Source organism: Typopeltis vanoorti, chromosome 10 (genome assembly GCF_054136105.1).
Source record: "Typopeltis vanoorti isolate ZY-2024b chromosome 10, IOZ_Tvanoo_1.0, whole genome shotgun sequence".
NCBI classification, from domain to species: Eukaryota; Metazoa; Arthropoda; class Arachnida; order Uropygi; family Thelyphonidae; genus Typopeltis; species Typopeltis vanoorti.
In genome coordinates this window covers 86,316,342-86,338,775 of record NC_143558.1, presented here as the reverse complement: position 1 = coordinate 86,338,775, position 22,434 = coordinate 86,316,342, and the positions used below count along the sequence as shown (strand labels likewise).

Sequence of the window (22,434 nt, the reverse complement as noted above, 5' to 3'; positions counted from 1 at the left end):
TAGTTCTGTGTCTGGTCTCAAGCAGGATTTTAATATCCCTAACCTTTAGTTTATTCATGGTATTACTAGTGTAGTTTTGGCAGACATTCTGCCTTGGTGAACAGCAGCAGCACTCAGGTAATACTGTGTATTACTCTCCTATTGAGAATGATGCAGATGGCTGTGTCAGAGGGTCACATAAGCAGGTAATATCTCCATAACCCTGCGTCAAGACAATCTTTCCAGCTACCATACTAAATCTGAATCCTGATACTTTCCTTTATGGCATCCCTGGCCTTCAGAAGACCTTTGACAGTGTTCTTTTAGGCTATACTTCAAGTGCTGCGTATTGTACTGTCCAAAGCTTTCCTTTCATATGTTTTGAAGATTTCCTTTATAAATTCCCTTACAATTATCCTGTGTTCCAAATCAACATCATCCCAACGCTTTGGAAGAAGGTGCAGGTACCAATGAGACTGTCCTGTTTTCTTAAATTATTATTACTGAGTTTTTCACTCTCTTCCAGCCACACTGGCTAGTCATTTGATACAACCACTGTTAATACTATGGCATTTGGCAGTCTTATAGCTTCTACTAGAGAGAGAGAGGGCTTATGAAAACTCCTCAATTAAGTAGTTGACTTCTTTCAAGTTCGAAATATAAATATCACTTGTGTCAGTCAAGTGTACTTTCTCTTTTTTTTTCCTCAGATAGAGGAACAAGAAATTTAATGTTGAGAATTTGAGATTTCCTTGCATAGCATATCTGCACATTCTTAGTCATGGAGAAGTGGAAATACCTGGGTGTTCTCTTTTCTCTCTTCTCTTTGAAAAACTCCACTTAAACTTCAACAGTGGCTGTTCATTCTTGATTACTTCTTAAACTACTCCATACGTTAGTCTCTTTTTTCTCTCATACTGGATGGGCATAGTGATTCGGTCAGTAGACTGTTCTTGGTATCTTCTTCATGATGTTCCATTAGCATTTTTCCATGCTGCTGTAAACCATGGAGATCTTAAGATTCATTCATCATGTTTAGCACCTAGTTTTGTCTATACATATTAAAGAAATTTTTCCTCTCCACTTCAGACTTGCATCTTGCTGCCTCTAGGAGTTCATATATTAAGGATGGTTATAGATGTACTTCTGGATTTGTGATTGAGGGAAGGACACTGATTATGACTGTTCAGCTGAACAAATGGGATGGGCTTTAATGTTGCATCATTTAGTCAACGGAGCTGCATTACAAGAATTTAAACATGCTCTCCTCCAACATTAATGGATCACAGATGGAAGAATCACCTACCTGGTATAAATATATATATTTAATGAATGATATCTGAAAAAAACACCCCAACTCAACATCACCAGAGTTAAAGATCGGTACTATCAACATAAGAAGCCTGAATGGCAAAGAAATGGAGCTAGCTGAGGAATTAGATAAGTACCAGATCGACATAATAGGGGTGACTGAAACAAAAAAGACCAAAACTGGTGAGCTCTTTCTGAGCAATAAATACAAAATGTTATATTCAGGCAATGACAATCAAGGAAAAGGAGTAGCCATTGTATTCAACACAAAATAAGAGGCAAATCTTCTTGAATAGCAAGCAATTTCAAGTAGAGTGATGTGGGCAAATATGAGAATGGGGAACTGGCCAATGAGACTTATTTGTGCCTATGGTCCCACAGAAGGTTCTACTAAGGTAGAAGTGGAGGAATTTTTTGAGGCTTTAGAAAAAGCAACTGACACAATGAAAAAGGAAAAGTTGGTCCTTGTTGGGGATCTAAACAGCAGAGTAGGAAACGATTGTCAGACATTTGTTGGATTTCTGCTCAGGACATGAACTGGTTATTACTAACACCATGTTCCAACATAAAAATGTGCACAAATTCACATGGAGAGAAGACGCAAGAAATAAGAAAAATCTCATTGACTATGTTATTGTTGATAGTGATGTTTTCTCCCTTGTGCAGTACACCAGAGTGTACAGAGGATTTGAAATTGGAAGTGATCACTATTTAGTCTTGAACAGGATAAAATTGAATTTCATATTGAAAAGAATAACATGTAAGAAGGTTTTAAAGCAAATAAAAGTTGAGCAGCTCTCAGATGTGAACTGTAGACTAAAATACAAAAAGATTATTCAATAAAAAATGAAAGAGTTTGAGAACAGGAACCAAACTTTAGAGATTCAGTGGCAAGCCTTGAAGAAAACCTTGATTGATTCAGCCAGAGAGGCATGTGGTGAGGTTGTCTGCAAGGATGGAAAAATCACAACTCCATGGTGGACACAGGAAGTTAAAGAGGCAGTGAAGGAAAAGAAGAAAACACATCAAAAGTTCCTGGCAAATAAGTCAGCTTGTGCTCTTAGAAACTACAGAAACAAATGTAAGAAAGCTAAACACTGTGTAAAACTAGCTAAACAAAAGTCATGGGAGGACTTTGGCAAGAACATAGAATAAATATCAAGAAGGTGGCAAAATATTTTGGAGGTTGTTGAAGAAGCTTAGAAATGGAAGAAACAGTACTGTAAAAGGAATTAAAGATGATAAAGATGACATGAAAACAGGAGAAAAAGATATCCTTGAAGTATGGAGTAATTAATTCAAAAAATTGCTGAATGAAACAAGCAGTGATAGCACAGTGATTAAAAAAAAAAACACTCAGCAGGCATATAGTCAGGAATACATATCCATACTTGAAGTAGAAAAAGTCATCAAAGGCTTAAAATGTGGAAAGACAGCAGGAGTAGATAATATTCGACCAGAAATGCTGAAGTATGGTGGTATAAAAGTCTTGCAGTAGCTGCACTGCATAGTTCAGAAGGCCTGGACAGAGGGACGAATTCCCAATGATTGGAGTAGAGCTTTCATAGTACCTACATATAAAAAGGGAAATAAAACTGCATGTGAGAATTGCAGAGGTATTTCCCTACTGAGTATTCCTGGTAAGATATATGCAAGTATACTTGAGAAACGGTTGAGAATAATTGTAGAAGAAAAGCTTGGTGAACAAGCTGGATTCAGGCCAAAGCTGTGCCGGATTTATGTGTAAGCTAAAAAAAGCTATAGCTTAGGGCCTCGAATAAAGAAAAACAAAAAAATATAAAAATTGATAAAAAAAAATATTCATAGAAAAATCACTCAAACGAAGTCAGGCATATCACGATAATTTATAAATAATTTTAAATATACAAAATATAACATTAAAATAATCTTGGTGCATTGTAAAAGTGATTGAGATTTTTTTTAAGCCTTATTTGTCGTTTTTAAAATCCTTTAATTATATAATTATTTCTGTGATTTCGTAAATGCATACTTTATTATTTTTTTAATAAAAATTACAACATATTTTCATCTATTAAAAAGCGTATATATTTTAAATTTTTCTGAGACCAGCTGATATAATTTGAAATAGTAGGGGGGGGGTCTGGATTTTGTATAGCTTAGGGCCTCAGCAAGTCTAAATCTGGCAATGGGCCAAAGAGAGGCTGTCAGGATAAGATCTTCACTTTACGACAAATAATGGAGAAATCATGGGAATATAACAAAGATCTCTATTTGAGTTTTGTAGATCTGGAAAAGGCATATGATAAGGTGCCAAGAGAGAAGCTATTCAATACGCTACTGTTATATGATGTCACTGGGGCATTATATCAAGCAATGCTTAGTCTTTATTTGAGTTGTAAGTCAGCAGTTAGAATTGAAGGAAGTACAGGAAGATGGTTTAATGTTAAATCTGGTGTGAGACAAGGATGTACATTATCCTCTCTGTTATTCATTATCTATATGGATCACATTATGAAGGAAAGTGGTATTAAACATGATATCAAAATTGGAGGTGTTAATGTTTTATGGAGGTGTCTTTGTTTTATGCGGACGATGTTATACTTATCAATAAATCCGCTACGAGTCTGCAAGATTCCTTGACTAAATTGAATAACTGTTGTAATAGATATGGTATGAAGGTCAGCAATAAAAAGACAAAGACAATGAAAATAGGTAGAATCTTTGAAAATGTCAATTGCATTGTGAACGGAGAACCTGTGGAACAAGTAAAACATTTCACCTACGGAACGATTTTTAGTGAATATGGTAAATTAAATATGGAAATAGACAACAGAATCAATAAAGCTGGTATAGTAGGAAGTCAATTGAATAAATTCATATGGAATAAAGAAAAATTAGTCAGAACACTAAATTAGCTGTATACCAGACAGTGTTGAAACCAGTTTTAACGTATGGATCTGAGAGCTGGGTCAGAAGTAAAACACTTGACCAAAGACTAGAGACCACAGATATGAGAATCTTGAGAATGATTAGTGTCGTGAACAGATGGCATCAATAGAAATATCATATTGAAAATGAGGATATTAGGAAAGAACTTGACATTGTCCATGTAGGAATGTGTTAATAAAGGTAATCTCAGGTGGTATGGTCATTTAAACAGAATGGGCAAGGAAAGATTGGCAAAACAAGTGTTCTCTGCCAGGTTGGCAGGAAAATGACCCAGAGGAAGATCATGATATAGGTGGATTGATACAGTACAAAGTATCTTAGACGACAGAAATATAAGATCTGATAATATTGGAGTCTTGACAAGTAACAGACTGATCTGGAGGAAAATTGTAGATAGGAAGTTAGTAATGATATAAATTTTTTTCATTTAGTACTATTATATCCTGTACACCCCTTGAGGGTACATGATAGGAATTTGATGACGATGATGATTATGATGATGAGAAAGATTAGCGTCGTGAACAGATGGTATCAATGGTAATATCATATTAAAAATGAGGGTATTTGGAAAGAACTTGACATTGTCAGCATTCAGGAATGTTTTAGCCGAGCTAATCTCAGGTGGTATGGTCATTTAAACAGAATGGGCGAATAAAGATTGGCAAAACAAGTGTTCTCTGCCAGGTTGGCAGGAAAATGACCCAGAGGAAGACCAAGATATAGGTGGATTGATACGGTACAAAGTGTCTTAGACGACAGAAATATAAGATCTGATATTATCGGAGTCTTGACAAGTAACAGACTGATCTGGAGGAAAATTGTAGATAAGAAGTTAGTAATGATGTAAATTTTTCATGTAGTACTATCATATCCTGTACACCCCTTGAGGGTACATGGCAGGAATTTGATGATAATGAATGATATGTAAACTCATGTTCATACTGTTAAGCTCTGAATAAAACTAAAAGTGGTTAACTTGTAATTTTTTCAGAGCTTAACATGCATTTTAAAACTTTGCACCTATTGATATGTCAAGCAGGTAAAATTAAATGTAAAGATGCCAGACAAGTTAATAATTTTAGAATTCTGTTATTTATCCCTTAATATTATATTGTATTTTTTTGTGATTAAATCCACTGCTTAAGCTTTGCTAAAAAAAAAAAAAAATAGATTGAGTGTTTGTGCACTACTGAGCGAAGGGCTAACGGATCAGTGATCGATTGCCAGGGGCAATGCACGTGTGCCAGAGTACGCGTTGACCGCGAAGGGAAGGCATGCGATTAAATCCCCCTTCCCACCCACCACCACCAAAGAGATTACTAGAGGAGAATGTGGCGCTAGTGATGGGAGTTGTACTTTGACGTAAGGAAGGAAAGGGAGATGACGTAGTATGGAAGTTTAGGGGCGTGGAATTTAAAAAGGCAACGCAGCGCTTGACCGGGGCTTTTTCTCTCGGTTGTCAGATCCTCTGCCAGAGTCCCTTGCCGATCATTCGTCTGCTCTTGTGGGAGTCATACTCTCCGTGCCCCGATGTTCCTCCCGGTTTCTTGCACAAAGCGTTGAGCCACAAGTGAGGAAAGAATGCTGAGCAGTCCTTGAGAATCTGCCGATAGAAAGTTCGTCCATCAGAGCTGTAGTCCGGTATGCAATATAGACAGCTGAGCTTTGCTTAAACCTGGCGACCAGTGAACGGCAAGCACGTGTCTTCAGTGTCCGAGATTCATCTAGACCCGAATCTGACGAGAAGGAAACAGCAGGCCGAACGGAACCAGGAACAAATCTGAAGGTGAAGCTGTATCGAGATGTGTATGATTTTCCAGCAGTTCCCAACCGGGTGGTAACGTAGAAACCATTTCTTTGTTCAATGAAAATGTGCAGAAAGAGTGATTGTAACTTTTAATGGAACATTTAAGTCTAGAATATTGTGATTTCACGTAAGGACTCAAGAAACCTAGTTTAGAAAGACAGACTGAATTCCAAGACATGAATGTAGAAATTAGAGCATGACCTGAACGTCTGTGAAGTGCACAACCTTAGTAAAATTGTGTCATTAATCTTTGTATTACCTTTGTTTCAGTGTTATGTGGATTTGATAGTTTGTTAAGATAGAATTAGAGAATTTGAGTGCGTATATTTTATCTGAAATTGATATTGAAGTTAGTGCATGATAGAGTTAACCTTAACAGTGTTGAGTCATTATGACATCCTTATCTTTACATGTGAACATTCGTTTCAGCATTTCAATTATCTTTTATAACATAAATGAAAGACGCCAAGAAATTATATTCTTGGTTTAATCCTTTATTCAAGTGTAAACAAGCAAAGTTTGCAGCTGAAGTATTTTCAGGACTGGGTAACTCATATATAGAAGCTAATGACTTCGCATCACTTGCCTTAGTATCCCATAATGCAAAGCACATATCCTTACAGAAACACGTATAATGCTATGCATTGTGGGAGGGGTCACTACTCAGACCAGTTTCGACTTTGTTTGCTTACACTTGGATAAAGGATTAAACCAAGTATATAGTTTCTTGGCATCTTTAATTTATAGTATAACCAAGTGGAAAAATGTTCGAAGTTTTTTTCCACTTTGTTAGACTATAATAAATTTAGTTTAATGCTTTATCCAAGTGTAAGCAAACAAAAGTTGCACCCAAAGTATCTTCAGGACTGAGGCAACTCATGGTAAAGGTGGACCAAGCTCCCATCACTTGTCTTAGTATCTCCCATAATGCAAAGCACATCTCCTTGCAGACATGTATAATGCTATGCATTAATTACTCTGGATTTAGAGAAAGATGTTGAAGTTTATTTCCATTTGGTTGGACTATAATAAATTTAGTTTAATTCTTTATACCAAGTGGAAATAAACTTCCAACATCTTTCTCTAAATCCAGAGTAATTTAATAATAAAGTGAGACACCCTTTGGTAACTAGTATAGGTAAATATGACTTCTCCATTATTTCCACCTTGGTATCACCACCTCTGGGTCTGGCTCCCACTGACGAGACCTCAATAACGATCGAAACCAGTCTCGGTAGTGGCCCTTCCCTTAATGCATAGCATTATACATGTCGGCAAGGAGATGTGCTTTGCATTATGGGAGATACTAAGACGTGACGAGAGCTTGTTCCACCTTTACTACGAGTTGCCTCAGTCCTGAAGATACTTCAGGTGCAAACTTTGTTTGCTTACACTTGAATAAAGGATTAAACTAAATTTATCAAGTGGAAAAACTTTCAACAGCTGTCTCCAATCCAGAGTATTTTAATAATAATTAGAAGAAACACACACATAAACCACAGTGAAAATTATTTAATTGTAAATATTTCATCCTAAGTATCTTAGGACATCATCAGTACAACAAAACTGATGATGTCCTAAGATACTTAGGATGAAATATTTACAATTAAATAATTTTCACTGTGGTTTATACATGTGTTTCTTCTAATTATGAATGCACCACAGGTTTCATTATTTAAAAAAAAAAAAAAAAATTTTTTTAATAATAAGCTGTGACACCTTCTGGCTACTCGTTTATAGAAATATGACTTCTGCATTACTTCAATCTTGGTATTACCTCTGAGTCTGGCTCCCACTGATGAAACCTCAATAAAGGTTGAAACTGGTCTGGGTAGTGACCTTTCCCATAATGCATAGCATTATACATGTCTGTAAAGATATATGCTTTGCATTATGGGATACTAAGGCAAGTGATGTGAAGTCATTAGCTTCTATATACGAGTTGCCCAGTCCTGAAAATACTTCAGCCGCAAACTTTGCTTACACTGGGATAAAGGATTAAACAAAGAATATAATTTCTTGGCATCTTTAATTTATAGTATAACCAAGTAGAAAAACTTCCAACAATTACTTTTTTGATTTCTACAGATGCTGTTGATTGGCTGTCAAACTTAGACATTCAATTTTAATTTTATGCTTATTTGTATATTTTTGTACATATATTGACTACAGTGTCACTTCACACTATTGTATTCTTTTATACATTTTTTATGCATTTCAGTCTTGTAAGTCCTTTTTTTTTTTGTGTGTGTGATGGCATATGCATGTATTCTTAGCTAAATAAATAAATAATGATTGTTATGTAAATTTTAAAACATAATGATAAGGCACCCATTTCAACTTTAAATGCAACCATTTTCAAATGTTTATCTTGGCTATGTGCCTTTTTTAATGAACAAGAATCATATCAAAATCTTATGAAGAGGAAATGTGGCACTTCCATACATTCCCATTAGATACAGGAATAAGACGTAGTTGTTTCTAGGTCCACCAAAAATTAGTTCAAGTGATTTCATATATATATGTTGAATGGAGCTTGATATACTTTATATCAAGCTCCATTCAACGCCAAAAATAATTGAAATCTGAACTTGGCGCACACACACATTTTCTAGTTACAGATGATGCCACTAAGCATGAGTACCCAGTTTTCTGCACCATTCTGGCAAGTGGTGTCATTCTGTGCAAACTGATTTGTTGTTCTGGCTGTTTTATTTTGTTAGTGCTTACAAGCAAGTTTGGTGATTTTGTGTTGGCTGACCACAAGGAACTCTCTGCATGATGGTGTGTGACAAAAACTAAATGTGGAGTAGCGGAGATTGGTTGCTGTAAAACACACTGAACTGTTGTCTGACAGTTCTTGATGAAAAACAACATGCTGGTTGTTCCCCCACCCTACTTGTCTGATCTCTCTCTCTCTATATGTGACTTTTTTTTTATTCCCATGGATAAAGAAAACCATAAAAGGATAGCGATTTCATATATTAGGTTTTCACGGCTATTGCACATGTTTTAAGGAAAATTACTTATATGACTATATAGCCTAATGTTGATGTTATTTATTTTTAAAGGCACTTCTAGTTTCATCTTTTTAGAAGACTTCATCTGGCACATAATACATGGAAGAAAAAAGAGATACAGAAAAAAAAACATTACTTTATACATCACCGGAGTTCCAAATTATTAAAGGATTGCTCACATTACAATAAATTCATGGACTAGCAGTGTTGTTGTTCTTGTGTACATGTTCTTGTGTTCTTGTGGTCTTGAGACTGTCATAGCTGAATAGCAAAGGAGTAATAATCAGAAAGGTTATGGCTGATATATAAATTATTTTTTTTGACTCTCATTCATGAAAGATTGTAAGCCTATAATACATTGTACCATGAGTGGGTTGAGGTTTTTTTCTGTTTTATTAATTTTTTTATATTTTTATTCATTTATGGATGAAACACGGAACTTTTTCAAGCCACCTCATACATGCAATAAATGAGGTAGTCGTCTCACATGGAACAGTGAAATTTATCTCCCACTTAAAGACAAACACAAACATCCATGCAAGTGTTTAACTTAGAGCCTGTTAGTTGGAGAGCAGTCTGTTAACTACTAATGCTTTATACTAATTGGCATATAAACTAATGCTTCACATATACTCAATAGCATATGGACACGCCATTGTCAATATTATATATGTATGTGTGAATGTTATTTTCTTTTTTGGATAATAATATCCAGGTCTTCAACAATTATTGATGAATGATACTAATTTGGTGTCTGTCATAGTTATCTTGTTAGAAATAACTGAAAAATTGTTGGTGTATAGCTCACACTTACCTGCAGTAAGTGTGAACCGACACTTACAGCCTACAGCTTAACGTAAAGTGCAGCCTACATGTTTATGTTTTATTAATCAATGAACTTGACTTTATTTGGTAGTGCTAATGTTCCAGATATTGCTGTAATATTACAAAATATATTCTCATTTAGATGGCAGACTAAATCATTGCATCATCCTAAGTTTTATAATGTCATACACATTAAAGGTTACAGAGACCTATAACACAACAGTGCCATGTGTGAGTTTTAATTTCATTTATAGGTCAAGTTGGCCAAGTGGAAGATGTACCTATTCTTTAACCAAAAGATTGTGTTTGAATCCCACTGTGGGCATGGATGTTTTGTGAATTGTCATAGATGTGAGAGCACCACCACCCTGATTGTTTGAAACCTGAAGTAGCTTAAGAAGCTCTCTATTTGGTCTCTAGTAGGGGTTTCTGGTTTATATATAAAAAAATTAAACATATTGAGAATAATAAAATAATATCCTTTCCTTCCAATTCTTCATTCCATGATATAATTGCAAGTTGTCTCCTAAGCTTGTCATAATCATCAGCCTTAGTTCCACATATATCCCTTTCTCACAGAAGTCCTCATGTGACTTGGCTACTACTCAAGTAATAACTCATGGTCATTCTCACCAACTGGAAGGAGATTCATTACCTCATTTACAATAACATCTAATAATGAGATAATTAAATCCAAGATGCTTGATCTGCAAGTATCCTCTTGTGTACTACCTAAGGTAGTCGTCACTCAAAAACTGAAAAAAATTCATTCTCTTCATTCCAGTCTATATTACCATAATTAAAATCACCATACTGTTCACCTAACTGATGCATTTTATCAATAATGAGGACAATTTACTGTACACGAAATGACCAGTTCTATTAGTGAGTTATCTCCTCAAATCTGTTAGCAGAGCCTTTGGACAAGATGCTAAGTTCATTCTGTGGAAATGCTTTCCTGTGCAGAACCAATTAAAACTAACTGTTCACTCAAGACTGGATTGCAGGTTCTGATGACTAATTAGCCAATGATGTTGTTTCTATACTCTGTGTATGGGTCTCTGTATGGATGACATGTTTAAGAGTATCTCTCATTGTATGTTCCCTTGTTCTTTTCTCTTCACTTTGCAATACTAGCATGAAAGTAAATGTAAATAATGGTAATGTTACTGTGGTTAAAATAAATAAATAAATAAATCTTCCACAGAAAATACCAACCCCTCCAGCATCACCAGGAAAACAATTTTTTTAATTAAAAATCTTACGAACAAAATTTCTTCTATTAGCTTCACCATCATTCATAGTATCAACACCAACCTAAATGATGTGCATCACCACTTGCAATTATCCAAAAAAAAAGAACTTAGTTCTTCTCCACTTTGATAATGCTCAATTATAATGCTCAAGTTAATTTCTGTATTGTATCTCTTTTATAGATATTTCCATGATGACTATTCAGCAGAGCTAACTAGTATCCATTATGCTGCTAATGTCTGCTAAACCTACAGGAACACAAGCAGCATCTGCCCAAAATCCTATTGCAGATGAACTGCAGACTCACAAAACCTGTTACTCTGTTGTTTTTTATTCCATCTACCTCATTTATGTGTGAACAATCTTCTCCATGAAACATTTCCTATGAACTACAAACTCCAGCACCTAAAGAAAAATATCAACCAATTACTTTGATCTTGATACTTTGCCCACACATAGCATTTATTTGTGTAGGAAAGATATATATATATATATATATATATATATATACACACACACACACACACACACACACACATACACACAGTCTGGTTTCTTTTTATGCAGTAGATACGTTCCACAGAAAATCGCACAAAAAAAGGCCTAAACCTACGTTGCAAAATTAGGGATACGTTCCATAATTTTCTAAAAACCGAAGCAATGAATTAAAATAAACTTAAAATCGCATAAAATTATGAAAATTCAGGAAAATAAGAATGCCTAAGTTTGTTTTAAAGCTTTATTCATTTAATTTTATATTGAAAAGTAACTTTTTTTTTTGTCATCAGAATTATCATTGCTATTAGACAATATTCGGCAACGTTTGCGAACTGGTGGAAAATCACTTTCCTCACCAGAAGAGATAGTCAGCGCATCAGGTCTGTATGGTAAAGGCAATGGTTCTTCACGAACAGAATTAGCTTCACCCTTGTTCTGTGCCGATTTTTTTTCTTCAGACAATTTAATCAGTGATTAAACTTTGCGATGATGATTTTTTATACAGCTTGCAATATCCAGACACAGTTCTTCAGCTCAGCTCACGATGGAATGGAATTTAAAGGCTCGTTCAGAATTTGTGTCATTAACAAGGAAATGATTTTCCAATTTATTGCACAGTTCAAGACTTTCTCGAATTATATTTGCAGTGAGGGGACAAGTTTTTCTTCCGCTTCACTATCGTTTTCTGGATCTTCAACGATATTTAAAGTTAATCGATATCCAGTAATATCGTTACTTAAGGCATTACCACAAGCAATTCATCTACATCGTTCTGGCTAAATGTATCAAAACCTTCACCAATTTCATGTGCCAAAGTAATGATTTCAGCTGATAATGTAGATGTTTGCATGGTTGCACTGTTTGCAGCACATCCAGGCCAAGCTGTTTTCCAGCAGGCATTTAAAGTCTGTAGTCTTATTTCAGCGACAGCAGATGCAACATGATTTAAGCAGTCCAAAGCAGAAAATTTTTTCCAAATGTCAGTTACTGTTAATGATTCATTTTCTAGTTTATCCAATATACTGTTAATGATTCATTTTCTAGTTTATCCAATATAAATTGAAAAGTGTGCTTAATGTAATATTTTTTAAAAGTAGCAATTATGCCTTGATCTAATGGCTGAATAATGCTTGTTCAGCCATTAGATCAAGGCATAATTGTATTGGGGGGAAAAAACACTACCTGCACATTTGGATGTTCTAAATGCGGATGACTTGGTGCATTGTCAACAATTAATAAAATTTTAAAATTTAGACTTTTTTGCTCATATATGTTCAGTAATTGCTTTGTACCACTTCTGGCACAAAGCAATTATTGAACCATTCAATAAATACAGCAGTTGTTACCCAGGCCTTTGTATTAGCCATCCAATGTACTGGCAGCTGTTTTAGATCTTTGCCTTTTAGAGCACGTTGTCTTAGAAATCGATTTACTAGTAGGGGTTTCAACATTCGATCTCCCGATGCATTGCTACAAAGTAACAACAACACTCAATCTTTGCTTGCTTTAAACCCACTTGCTTTTTTCTCAGACTTTGCGATGCAAGTTCGACTAGGCATTTTCTTCCAAAACAATCCTGTTTCATCAGCGTTAAACACTTGATCGGGACAATATTCACCATCTTCAATAATTTTGGATAACTTTTCTTGAAAATGTTTAGCTGTTTCTTCATCTTCTGCTGCAACCTCACCTGTGAAGTGCATTCCTTTTTAAAAACCAGTTAACCATCCTTTTCTAGCCGAAAATTCTTTATCAGCCTGGGAAGTGGAAGTAGAAGGCTCCAGTTGCTTCATCTGTTCATAAAACCAAAAAGCTTTTTGTTTAATTAAATAACCACTTATAGAAATTCTTCTTTGAGTTAATTTTTCAATCCAAATTACGAGTGCTTGTCCCGTGTTTTCTAATAAAGCATCTCTTGAATACGATGATAATTTGGCACCTAGTTTTGTGCCAGAAATGACAGATTTTCTTATTGCGACTTCATTTTTTTTTAATTGCTCTTATAGTAGATTCGCCTAAATTAAAATGTTTACCAGTCGCCGTAGATCCCTCTCCTTTTGCTAAGTGATCTAAAATTGCAATTTTCATTTCCAAAGAAATTGCTTTTCTTTGGTACTTTTTTTTCTCCATTGGGCCAAATTAAATCTTTAAAATAATAATTAGCAATACAATTACAATAATGAAAAGACAAACAAACAATCAGCAAGGAAGTATAAAGAAAATTTTTCAACTGAAATTGAAGATCAAGGTAGTCTGTATCCGGTTCTAAGATCTATTGATACTGAATACTTTCTTCAGTTCGTATTGTAGGGTGAAAGGGCTTGTTTCGAAACTGTATTGCCATGATTTTTTCAAAGTAAATGGCCTACAGATTTAAATTTTAATATGAATAAGAGACAAGGGACTTTGTTTAATTTTGGTGTTAAGAAATCTCTTATTGAAGGTGTTTTTGATGCAACACAAACACCAGCCTTCAAAGCAATCTCCAGGATGTACAAACGAAGGGGAAAAGTGCATTCACTCGTAAGTACTTATAATATAAATTTTTGGTGATCAGAATGGGATATGTCAATGAAAATCAGCACAAATTAATTTAACGATGTTTATGTTTAATTATTAAGTAATAATTAAATATTAATTATTAATTAATTATTAATTATTAATAAAAATTAGCTAAATTAACAATTAATACATTACAAAATAACCAAGGTGTTCCATGGAAATTTCAGGATTTGTGAAGTGTTCCATTCTAGAAAAAGTTTGGGAAACGTTGGATTACCCTATTATCGGAATGGATTTTCCTTCTGTTAACATGCGCAGAAGTGTTGAAAGATCTCGTATCTGTGGGCATACTATACTGCATAACTTCAAATCCGCATAAAAAGAGACCTGAGTGTATATATTATATACCTGCCTGTGTATATATATATATATATATATATATATATATACACACACACACACAGGCAGCCCTCGGTTTATGCGGTTCAATTTATGGTGATTCACAATAATGGCAGATGCCTGCACATGCTTGCACATGCTTTCTTACTGTAGTGTTGTCTGACTGAGAAACGATTCGAGCAGGCACTCTAGTGTTTGAGTTTTTACCGAGCTACTACGACGTATATGTATCAAACCTAGTTTTACTGTTGAATCTACCTAATTATTCTATTTAAATTTTTTTACATACATACATATTTAAATTGATAAAGTATGTAATTATATACCATGTCTGATAAAAGAAGTGCAGAAAAGTTAGCAGAACTTAGTGTTAAGAAGGTGCGGAAATCAATCGCACTTGAAAAGAAGATGGAGGCGATTTGAAGAATGGAAGATGGGCAGACACATGCTAATGTCTGTAGAAGTATGAACTTACCTCCGACTGTTACTACAATTATGAAAAATGCAGATAGAATAAAACAGTCTGCATAACAATCTATGGCAAAACTAAGTATGGGTAAACTTCATGAAAAAAGGGAAAAATTATTATCATCATTGTGGGTGGATGACTTCAATCAGAAAAACATTCCTCTGATGCAGGAATGTTTTTTTTTGTTTTTTGCTTTTAACTGAGAAAGCAAAAACAATTTTTGAAGATCTTAAAAAGACAGATGGAGGCGAAGAAACATTTTTAGGAAGCAAAGGTTGGTCCATGAGATTTGTCTCGAAGTAAGTGCCATAGTTCAAATTATGTGGTGAGGTGGCAAGTGCAGATGTTGCAGCAGTGGCCTTTTCCTAAAGAATTTCAAGACTGTGTAGAACAAGGTCCTCCTGATCTCATTTTTAATGTTGATGTGACTGGGCTCTACTGAAAAAAATTGCCATCATGCACCTTCATTTCCTGTAAAGAATGTTCTGCTCCAGGTTTTAAAGCTGCAAAAGATAGACTTATGCTTTTGTTGGGTGCAAATGTCTCCAGAACTTTGAAGCTTGAACCAATGTTGGTGTACCATTCACAGACACCACCCGCCTTCAAGGGTCTAAAAGGCATGCTGCCAGTCTATTGGAAATGGAACAAGAAAGCTTGGATTCACAAGACATTTTTATAGATTGATATACAAATTATTTTTGTCCTACCGTGCTTCGGTTCTGTAAAGAAAATGATTTGCCAGCCAAGGCATTTCTTCTTTTGGATAATGCTCCTGGACATTCTCAAAACCTTGCTGAAGTAAGAACACCATTGGATGTCAAGGTTGTTTACATGCCTCCAAACAACATCGCTTTTGCAACCAATGGATCAGGGGATTATATCACTCTTCAAAGCCTATTGGAAGTGGTAAGAGTCTTGGGACTTCAGGAAAAACTATTAAAGACTATTGGCGGTCATTCAGTATTTTGAAGGGCATTAACAACATCAAGACAGCTTGGAACGAAGAGTCAGTGAAGTGTTTAAAAGGAGCATTTTAAAACGAAAACTTCCAGCATATATGCACGACTTCGAGAAATTAGAGCAAGAGGAGAATGTTATTGAAGACGTTACCAAGTTTGCGCGGGAGGTGGGATTGGATGATATTACAGCTGAAGATGTGACAGAAGTCTTAGAGAGCCATGATAAACCGCTTTCCAATGAAGACTTAAAAGAATTAGCTGAACAATTAACATTAACACAAGTCAACATCTAGAGGAGGAGAAAGAAAACGAAGAAGGTCTTTTGAGAGATATAAAAACGGCCGATTACAGCATACCCTTGCAAGCATAGAGACATTAACTGATGAATTCTGCAAAATGGACCATGATTGGGAATGGAGTGTGAACGTAAAAAGGAGTGTAATCGCATCTATTCGACCTTACACTGAACTCCTTAAAGAAAGAAAAAAAAAATCTAGGCAGTTAACACTGGATACTGTTATGTCGTTATTTTTCCTTATATTTGGTTTAATTTAATTATAATCTTGCCTCTCTACAATTACTATTAGACTCTTCCAATATCTTACTGACTTAAATATATCTATCACTTACTATGTTCTTACTCTATATGGGAGGCAAACTAAACTACTCTGGTCGATCTCTAGATTGTACACATGCTTATTCCAATTAGTAAAGATTAATCCTTAACAAAGAAAGAATCCTTTAATATAGCTGTCTGTGGCAGTCCTTTTTCGGATCTTGGCAAAATTTTTTTTTTTTTCCAGCGCCACCCAATATTCCCATAATAGAAGACTCTTATTCAGGGGATCTTTTCCAGACTTTAAAAGCACATTTATGTAGTACCCTGACTCATTAAACTAAACACTCTACTAAGTTATATAATCCTTGTCTGCAGTCGTGACCTCTATTACAACATATTATACTTTCTCCCACTATGGTTCAGATTTTCTGAGTGGTAGTTTTGGTTCAATTATAGGCAACACACGGATATACAAGAAACATCGTATTTATTGGGAATCTTAAATCATATACAGCTAATCATATTTCACATTCAACTAAGTAAATGCTATATTCAATCAAACTATGTGAAACTAACTGACATTCTAGCACATGAAAATAAACACATTCCTTTAAGGTAAATCATTAAATCACACATATTATATATACCAAATAGATCCAATTACCATTCTGCTTACAAGGTTAATTACATTGTTGTCCCAATTTACAATCATTAGGTTTTCAACCATCCTTACATGTGAAACTCTACTTGTCTTTATCCAAATCTTATCTATATACGAGATATCACCCAAATACAAATATTCAAGCTTCTTCTCCCCTTAGTGTCCCTAAATATTTATTTTATACTGCATTTTTCAGGACATTTAGTTTAAGATATAAAATTCAAAAACAAGGAGCAATTACCAAAATATGTCCGAGTGTGAAACTAATATGCAGTCGTGACCTTTATCTCATAACTTAACAAAAATCCCCCCCCCCTCGCACGTGATTAGGTTCGTACGTTGTTACAAGTGGTGCATTGAGCGGCAATCTCAGATAACTGTATTTTCAAGGAACAAAAGTTTATTGAACTCTTAAACATGATACAATTCATTCTTTATCAAATAAAACTCAATTCAATACTAAGAATATATAATACAAATTAACACTAGCTAAACACAAGAATTAGGTTAAGATCCTATATAAGAATTGTGATCATATCGCCATAACAGATTCTATACATACAAACATGTATAATTCTAGAACTAGTTGACCTTACTTGTCTAACCCCTTACTGATCTGATCATGCTATAATTCTGTATTTTTTAGGACAGATATATTCAGTTACTCTAATTTTCTTTTTAAGACAATATGGATTAAATTTATCCTTTCGGTGAGCTAATACACACTTTTGACCTTTAAAACTCTCTTAATTAAAATACAATGTACATACATAAATCTCTAGGCACATGAATACTTATTAATGTATAGTAACAAGCTCAATTTCATTCTAGTCTGATATGTACTAAAGTCCTATTATAATTCTCATTAATCCCTTCAACTGTTCAGTAATTGAGCAATGATTACAGTTACATATGATTTGAATTGACACGACTTTTTTACGGTACCTTTTGACTTGGGTCTTCTACACTGGTCTCTACCTTTTTCCAATTGTACCTTCCTAGGACGAACTCTTCTATAACTTAACACTCCTAAGTTCCTTTGGCACTAAGATGGGCTTTCACAATCTTTGCCTTACATGCTTCAATTAAGGACATACATAGCATCATCTATTCTATGGCTGTGAAACTCACCACGTGGGCACTGACTTCTTTATAGATTTTTCCTTCTCTCGTTACAATCACTGGATGATGAAACACACTGACATTATCTTCTTTCTTTTTAACTAAACGGCATCCCTCATTTCTTACAATAGGAACACTGAATCGAAATCCCGCACACTTTGTTTCCTTATTGTGTTGGACGGAGATAACGCCTAACCCGTCGCTCAGGAAAACCGCACGAGACCTATACCAAGACTCATGAAGAAAAGTCTGAAGAAAAAAAAAGCCACGTGGGGGGGTTTCCCTAACCCTTTTATACGATGACCCCTACCGGCACCTTCTTCAATTTCTTTTCTTCCCCCCTTACTGGAGTCAATTTCACTGACCAATTAGAGTGCCGTTTTTCTGCCAAAACATCATGCAGTCTGTGTGCACGCGATTGACACGTGACGAAGTCTCAATTCGGGAATTATGATCTTGAGCTTTAGTTTTTGTTTAAGCTAACCTCTATGTCATCTATACTAAATTAATCCCCTTTCCAAAATTTTCTAAGAATTAACTTGAATCTTTATCTTTTATTTCAAGTGTAAAAACTAGCCTCTCACATACAAAATCCTATGATTAATCTTCTTTGCTTTACTTAACCTTATTTTATCATATCACAACTGTAATAAAATTCCCTTCTTTTTTTTATTTAGTTCAATCCAACAAACAATTTCGGCTATATTTTTCACTTGGATGCAAGCATATTTTTCTTTCTTTTAATTTTTTGTATTCGTTACTTTCAAAGGCTCTTAACGATATCTGCTTAGGAACAAGCTTGCTTACTTAGTTATCTATACAGGGTTTTTATTTCTTCTCTTGTTACATCATGATAACTGAAATTTTCACATTCTTAAGTTATCAGGGTGTAACAACATTCACTAAATAAGACACAAACTTCTATAATCATTTCCAGACACTGTCTAAAGGAAACTATCTGCTACTAAACAAATACTTAAAGTTCTCTAATTCAGTCCCCACCTGATTATTACTTTATGCACTTCCTTTTCTTATCTAATGCGGTACAAATATCAAAATCTCTACATTACCATGTCTGCAATAGGATCTTCAGATCAGTCTGGTTCTACCTTCTTTGTCTTAACACGACACGTGACTTCCATATGCTTGCTTCTATATGGTGGGAATTTAGCTAGTCATCCATTCAAACATCTGCTCTACTCCTGGCATTATGTCAACGACATTTTGGTTCTGCGCTTGATGATTCCTAGCATTCTGCCGTAGGAACGCGATTCATTTAGATGAAATCTCCAGCTAAAGAACTTAGCGCCGTCCAGAACTTCGATCATCGAGGGGATAAGCTCACTGTCTGACATCGGAATAATGTCTTGAATTCATCCGAGATCAGCCGGTCCGCAGGAGGAAACGAACAAGCAAAGAAAAAAACGGAGAGCGAAGGAGGGGTGCCAACTCCTTTTATTCTACCTTCTATCTTTACACTTGGCACCCTATTTTGGCCCGAGACTGACCTTCACTGACCGCCACGGTATGGTACTTCACGTGATTTTCGAGTAGCGTTTTCGTAAAATTCAGCATGCGTTATCTTCCAAGATTAACACTGCCTCAGGCTCGCACGTGACCCTTGAACTATCGTTTACACTGTGTCTGTTCCTTCATCGTATACAAAATACCTTATAAGAACTATACTTTATACGAATTCTCTACATGATTTCGCAGGGGTTAACACTAAGTTCTGTAATTCTGCATAAAGAGGTAACATTCTAACATTATTTACAGCAGACATTTTATCCATTCTACTCGAGTACAAGCTCTTTTTCTTATCTATTGTTTTAGACTTGTAACATCCTGAATGAATAAATTCCTTTCAAAAAATGTTTCACTCAGGATGTAACAATTCCTTTTTCAAAAAAAAATGCAGGTGATCCGAAACCAGGAACTTCAACATAGAAATATGTAATATCTTTTCGAAGTTTAATATTTTTTGTATATAATTTTGCTTTGTTTTCGTTATTAATAATTTTATTTTAACAAATATATATGTATGTATTATCAAAGCTTTAAATATAATAATGTTACACATAATTCATGTGCATATTTTTTGACTGCTTGGAACATAACTTTGTACCTCCCATTAAAATTGGGTTCGTTTTATGCCGATTCAGTTTACGCCCGTTTTTTCAGGAACGGAAGTGAGGCGTAAACCGAGGGCTGCCTGCCTGTGTGTGTGTGTGTGTGTGTACACATATATATATATATATATATATATATATATATATATATATAGATCATCATTATTAAATTCCTGCCATGTAACCCCAAGGGATGTACAGGATATGATAGTACTACATGACCAAAATACAAAATGATGGTACAACATGACAAAATCTACCCTATATATATAAAATGATACTCGAAAGGGGACAGAAGCCCCTTTCGAGTCATCAGAATTCAAGGAAAACTGGCCTACCAGTCCAGAACTTGGGGGGGGGGGGGGCATAGGGGGAACCCCCTTTCTAGGTTTCAAAATTCAAGTCATCAGAATTCATGGAGAACCGGTCTACCAGTCCGGAACATGGGGGATTGGGCGTCTCAGGTGCTGGGGGGGACATAGCCCCCCTAGTGTGTGTATGTGTGTGTGTGTGTGTATATATATATATATATATATATATATATATATATATATATATATTAAAAAAAAAATCATATACTACTGGTTTACCTTTCATTGGTGGAAGACACATTAAAAATAAAAATTGCATGACATCAGCTTTCGAATTACTGTATACTGTTATTTAAGCTTAAAAATATACATAAAATTTATGAATTTTATTTCTGTAGTTTTGAGATAAAGAATTAAATGAAATTTAAAGAAATTTCTTGAAATATGTTGTTCTTTAGAAATAAATAGCATAGAATTAATTTATTTCAGAAGCAAAAATTTGTATGTGTCACATTTGTGTTTTGTTGGTAATATCTACATAATTTGATTTTCAGCTTGTACTTCCTGAATATGCACTTCATATTTTCTTTAGTACACTGTTTCTTTTTGCTGCTGAATGGATTACGGTGCTTTTGAATCTTCCCCTCATCGTATATCATATTAATAGGTAAGATATAAAATTTTGCCTGTCCTTATTAATTTTTTTTTATTACCTGTTCTGCTCTTTTACCTGTCTTTTAATTTGGTTGGAATTATAGGTTACTTTATTATGTTTAAAAATAGTTAAAATCCATCATCCTTATGCTATTTTGAATTGAACTCTATCCACTGTTTTTGGAGAATGGACTTAGAGAGAGAGAATGTCAAATACAAGACTTGATTCATGGTGTTTCACTATACTTGTATACTATTTTGGGATAACACATTTCTTAGTTATGCTTTCAAAAATGTGAACTTTATTAAAGGCAAAGGTTGGTCGATTGGTAGAGCCTCTGCTACTAATGGCTCAGTTAAGTAAGTTTGAGTGCGGTTAGTAGTTGTAAGGGGGCCAATCGTTCGATGCTGTCGGCACACTCTCCCTCGATGAGTCTGTGGACTCCCTGGAGGTGTCAAAATAATAATAATAATAATAATAATAAATTTCAATAAATTGAGATTATACAGGGTGTCTGCATAGAAATGAAACAACTCTGAAGCATCGTAACTGTTTTTTGAAGAATACAAAAAGAAGAATATTCACACAGAATATAGTCAGTATGCTTGAGTTTAATGTGATATACAGAAACAACATCATCTGGGTATGTCAGGGTATGTAATGTCTCTTGTTCTACATCTCAGACACTCAGTATGTGCACCATGTGAAGCATGAATTAAGTCACAATAGTACATATTCAATGTTTATGTACACAGAAACGCATCAAGAGATACAAGACCAGTGTTAATGTGAGGTGCTCTTTCAGTTCAGCAGCATTTGTACCTTTTTGGACTATGCTTTCCCTATCACATAACTTTACAGAAACAAATTGAATGAGGTTTACAGTCATGTGATCTCTAAAATTAAAGAATGGGTGCTTTTTATCATCCAACAGTCTGGCATTCAGACATCAAGGAAGAAGTAGATGTCACAAGACCACCGAAGATTCCCATCTTGTTGGAATATGGGGGATAGATCAACAGTTCTCTAATTGTGATGCTGAA

The 22,434-nt window shown here is 34.9% G+C and overlaps 1 protein-coding gene across 4 annotated transcripts in view; it reads left to right on the top strand.

Moving 5' to 3' along the window:
* Nucleotides 1–22,434, top strand: part of cni (protein cornichon) — a 162,573-nt gene that overhangs the window by 62,133 nt on the left and 78,006 nt on the right. For all 4 annotated transcript variants that reach the window (XR_016548964.1, XR_016548963.1, XR_016548965.1 and 1 more), the window contains exon 3: nt 21,291–21,403. Coding sequence is in view for 1 of the 4 variants with exons in the window: in XM_090399788.1 (XP_090255914.1) it covers nt 21,291–21,403 (113 nt within the window). In the remaining 3 variants the exon portion in view is untranslated. The remainder of the gene's footprint in view (nt 1–21,290; nt 21,404–22,434) is intronic.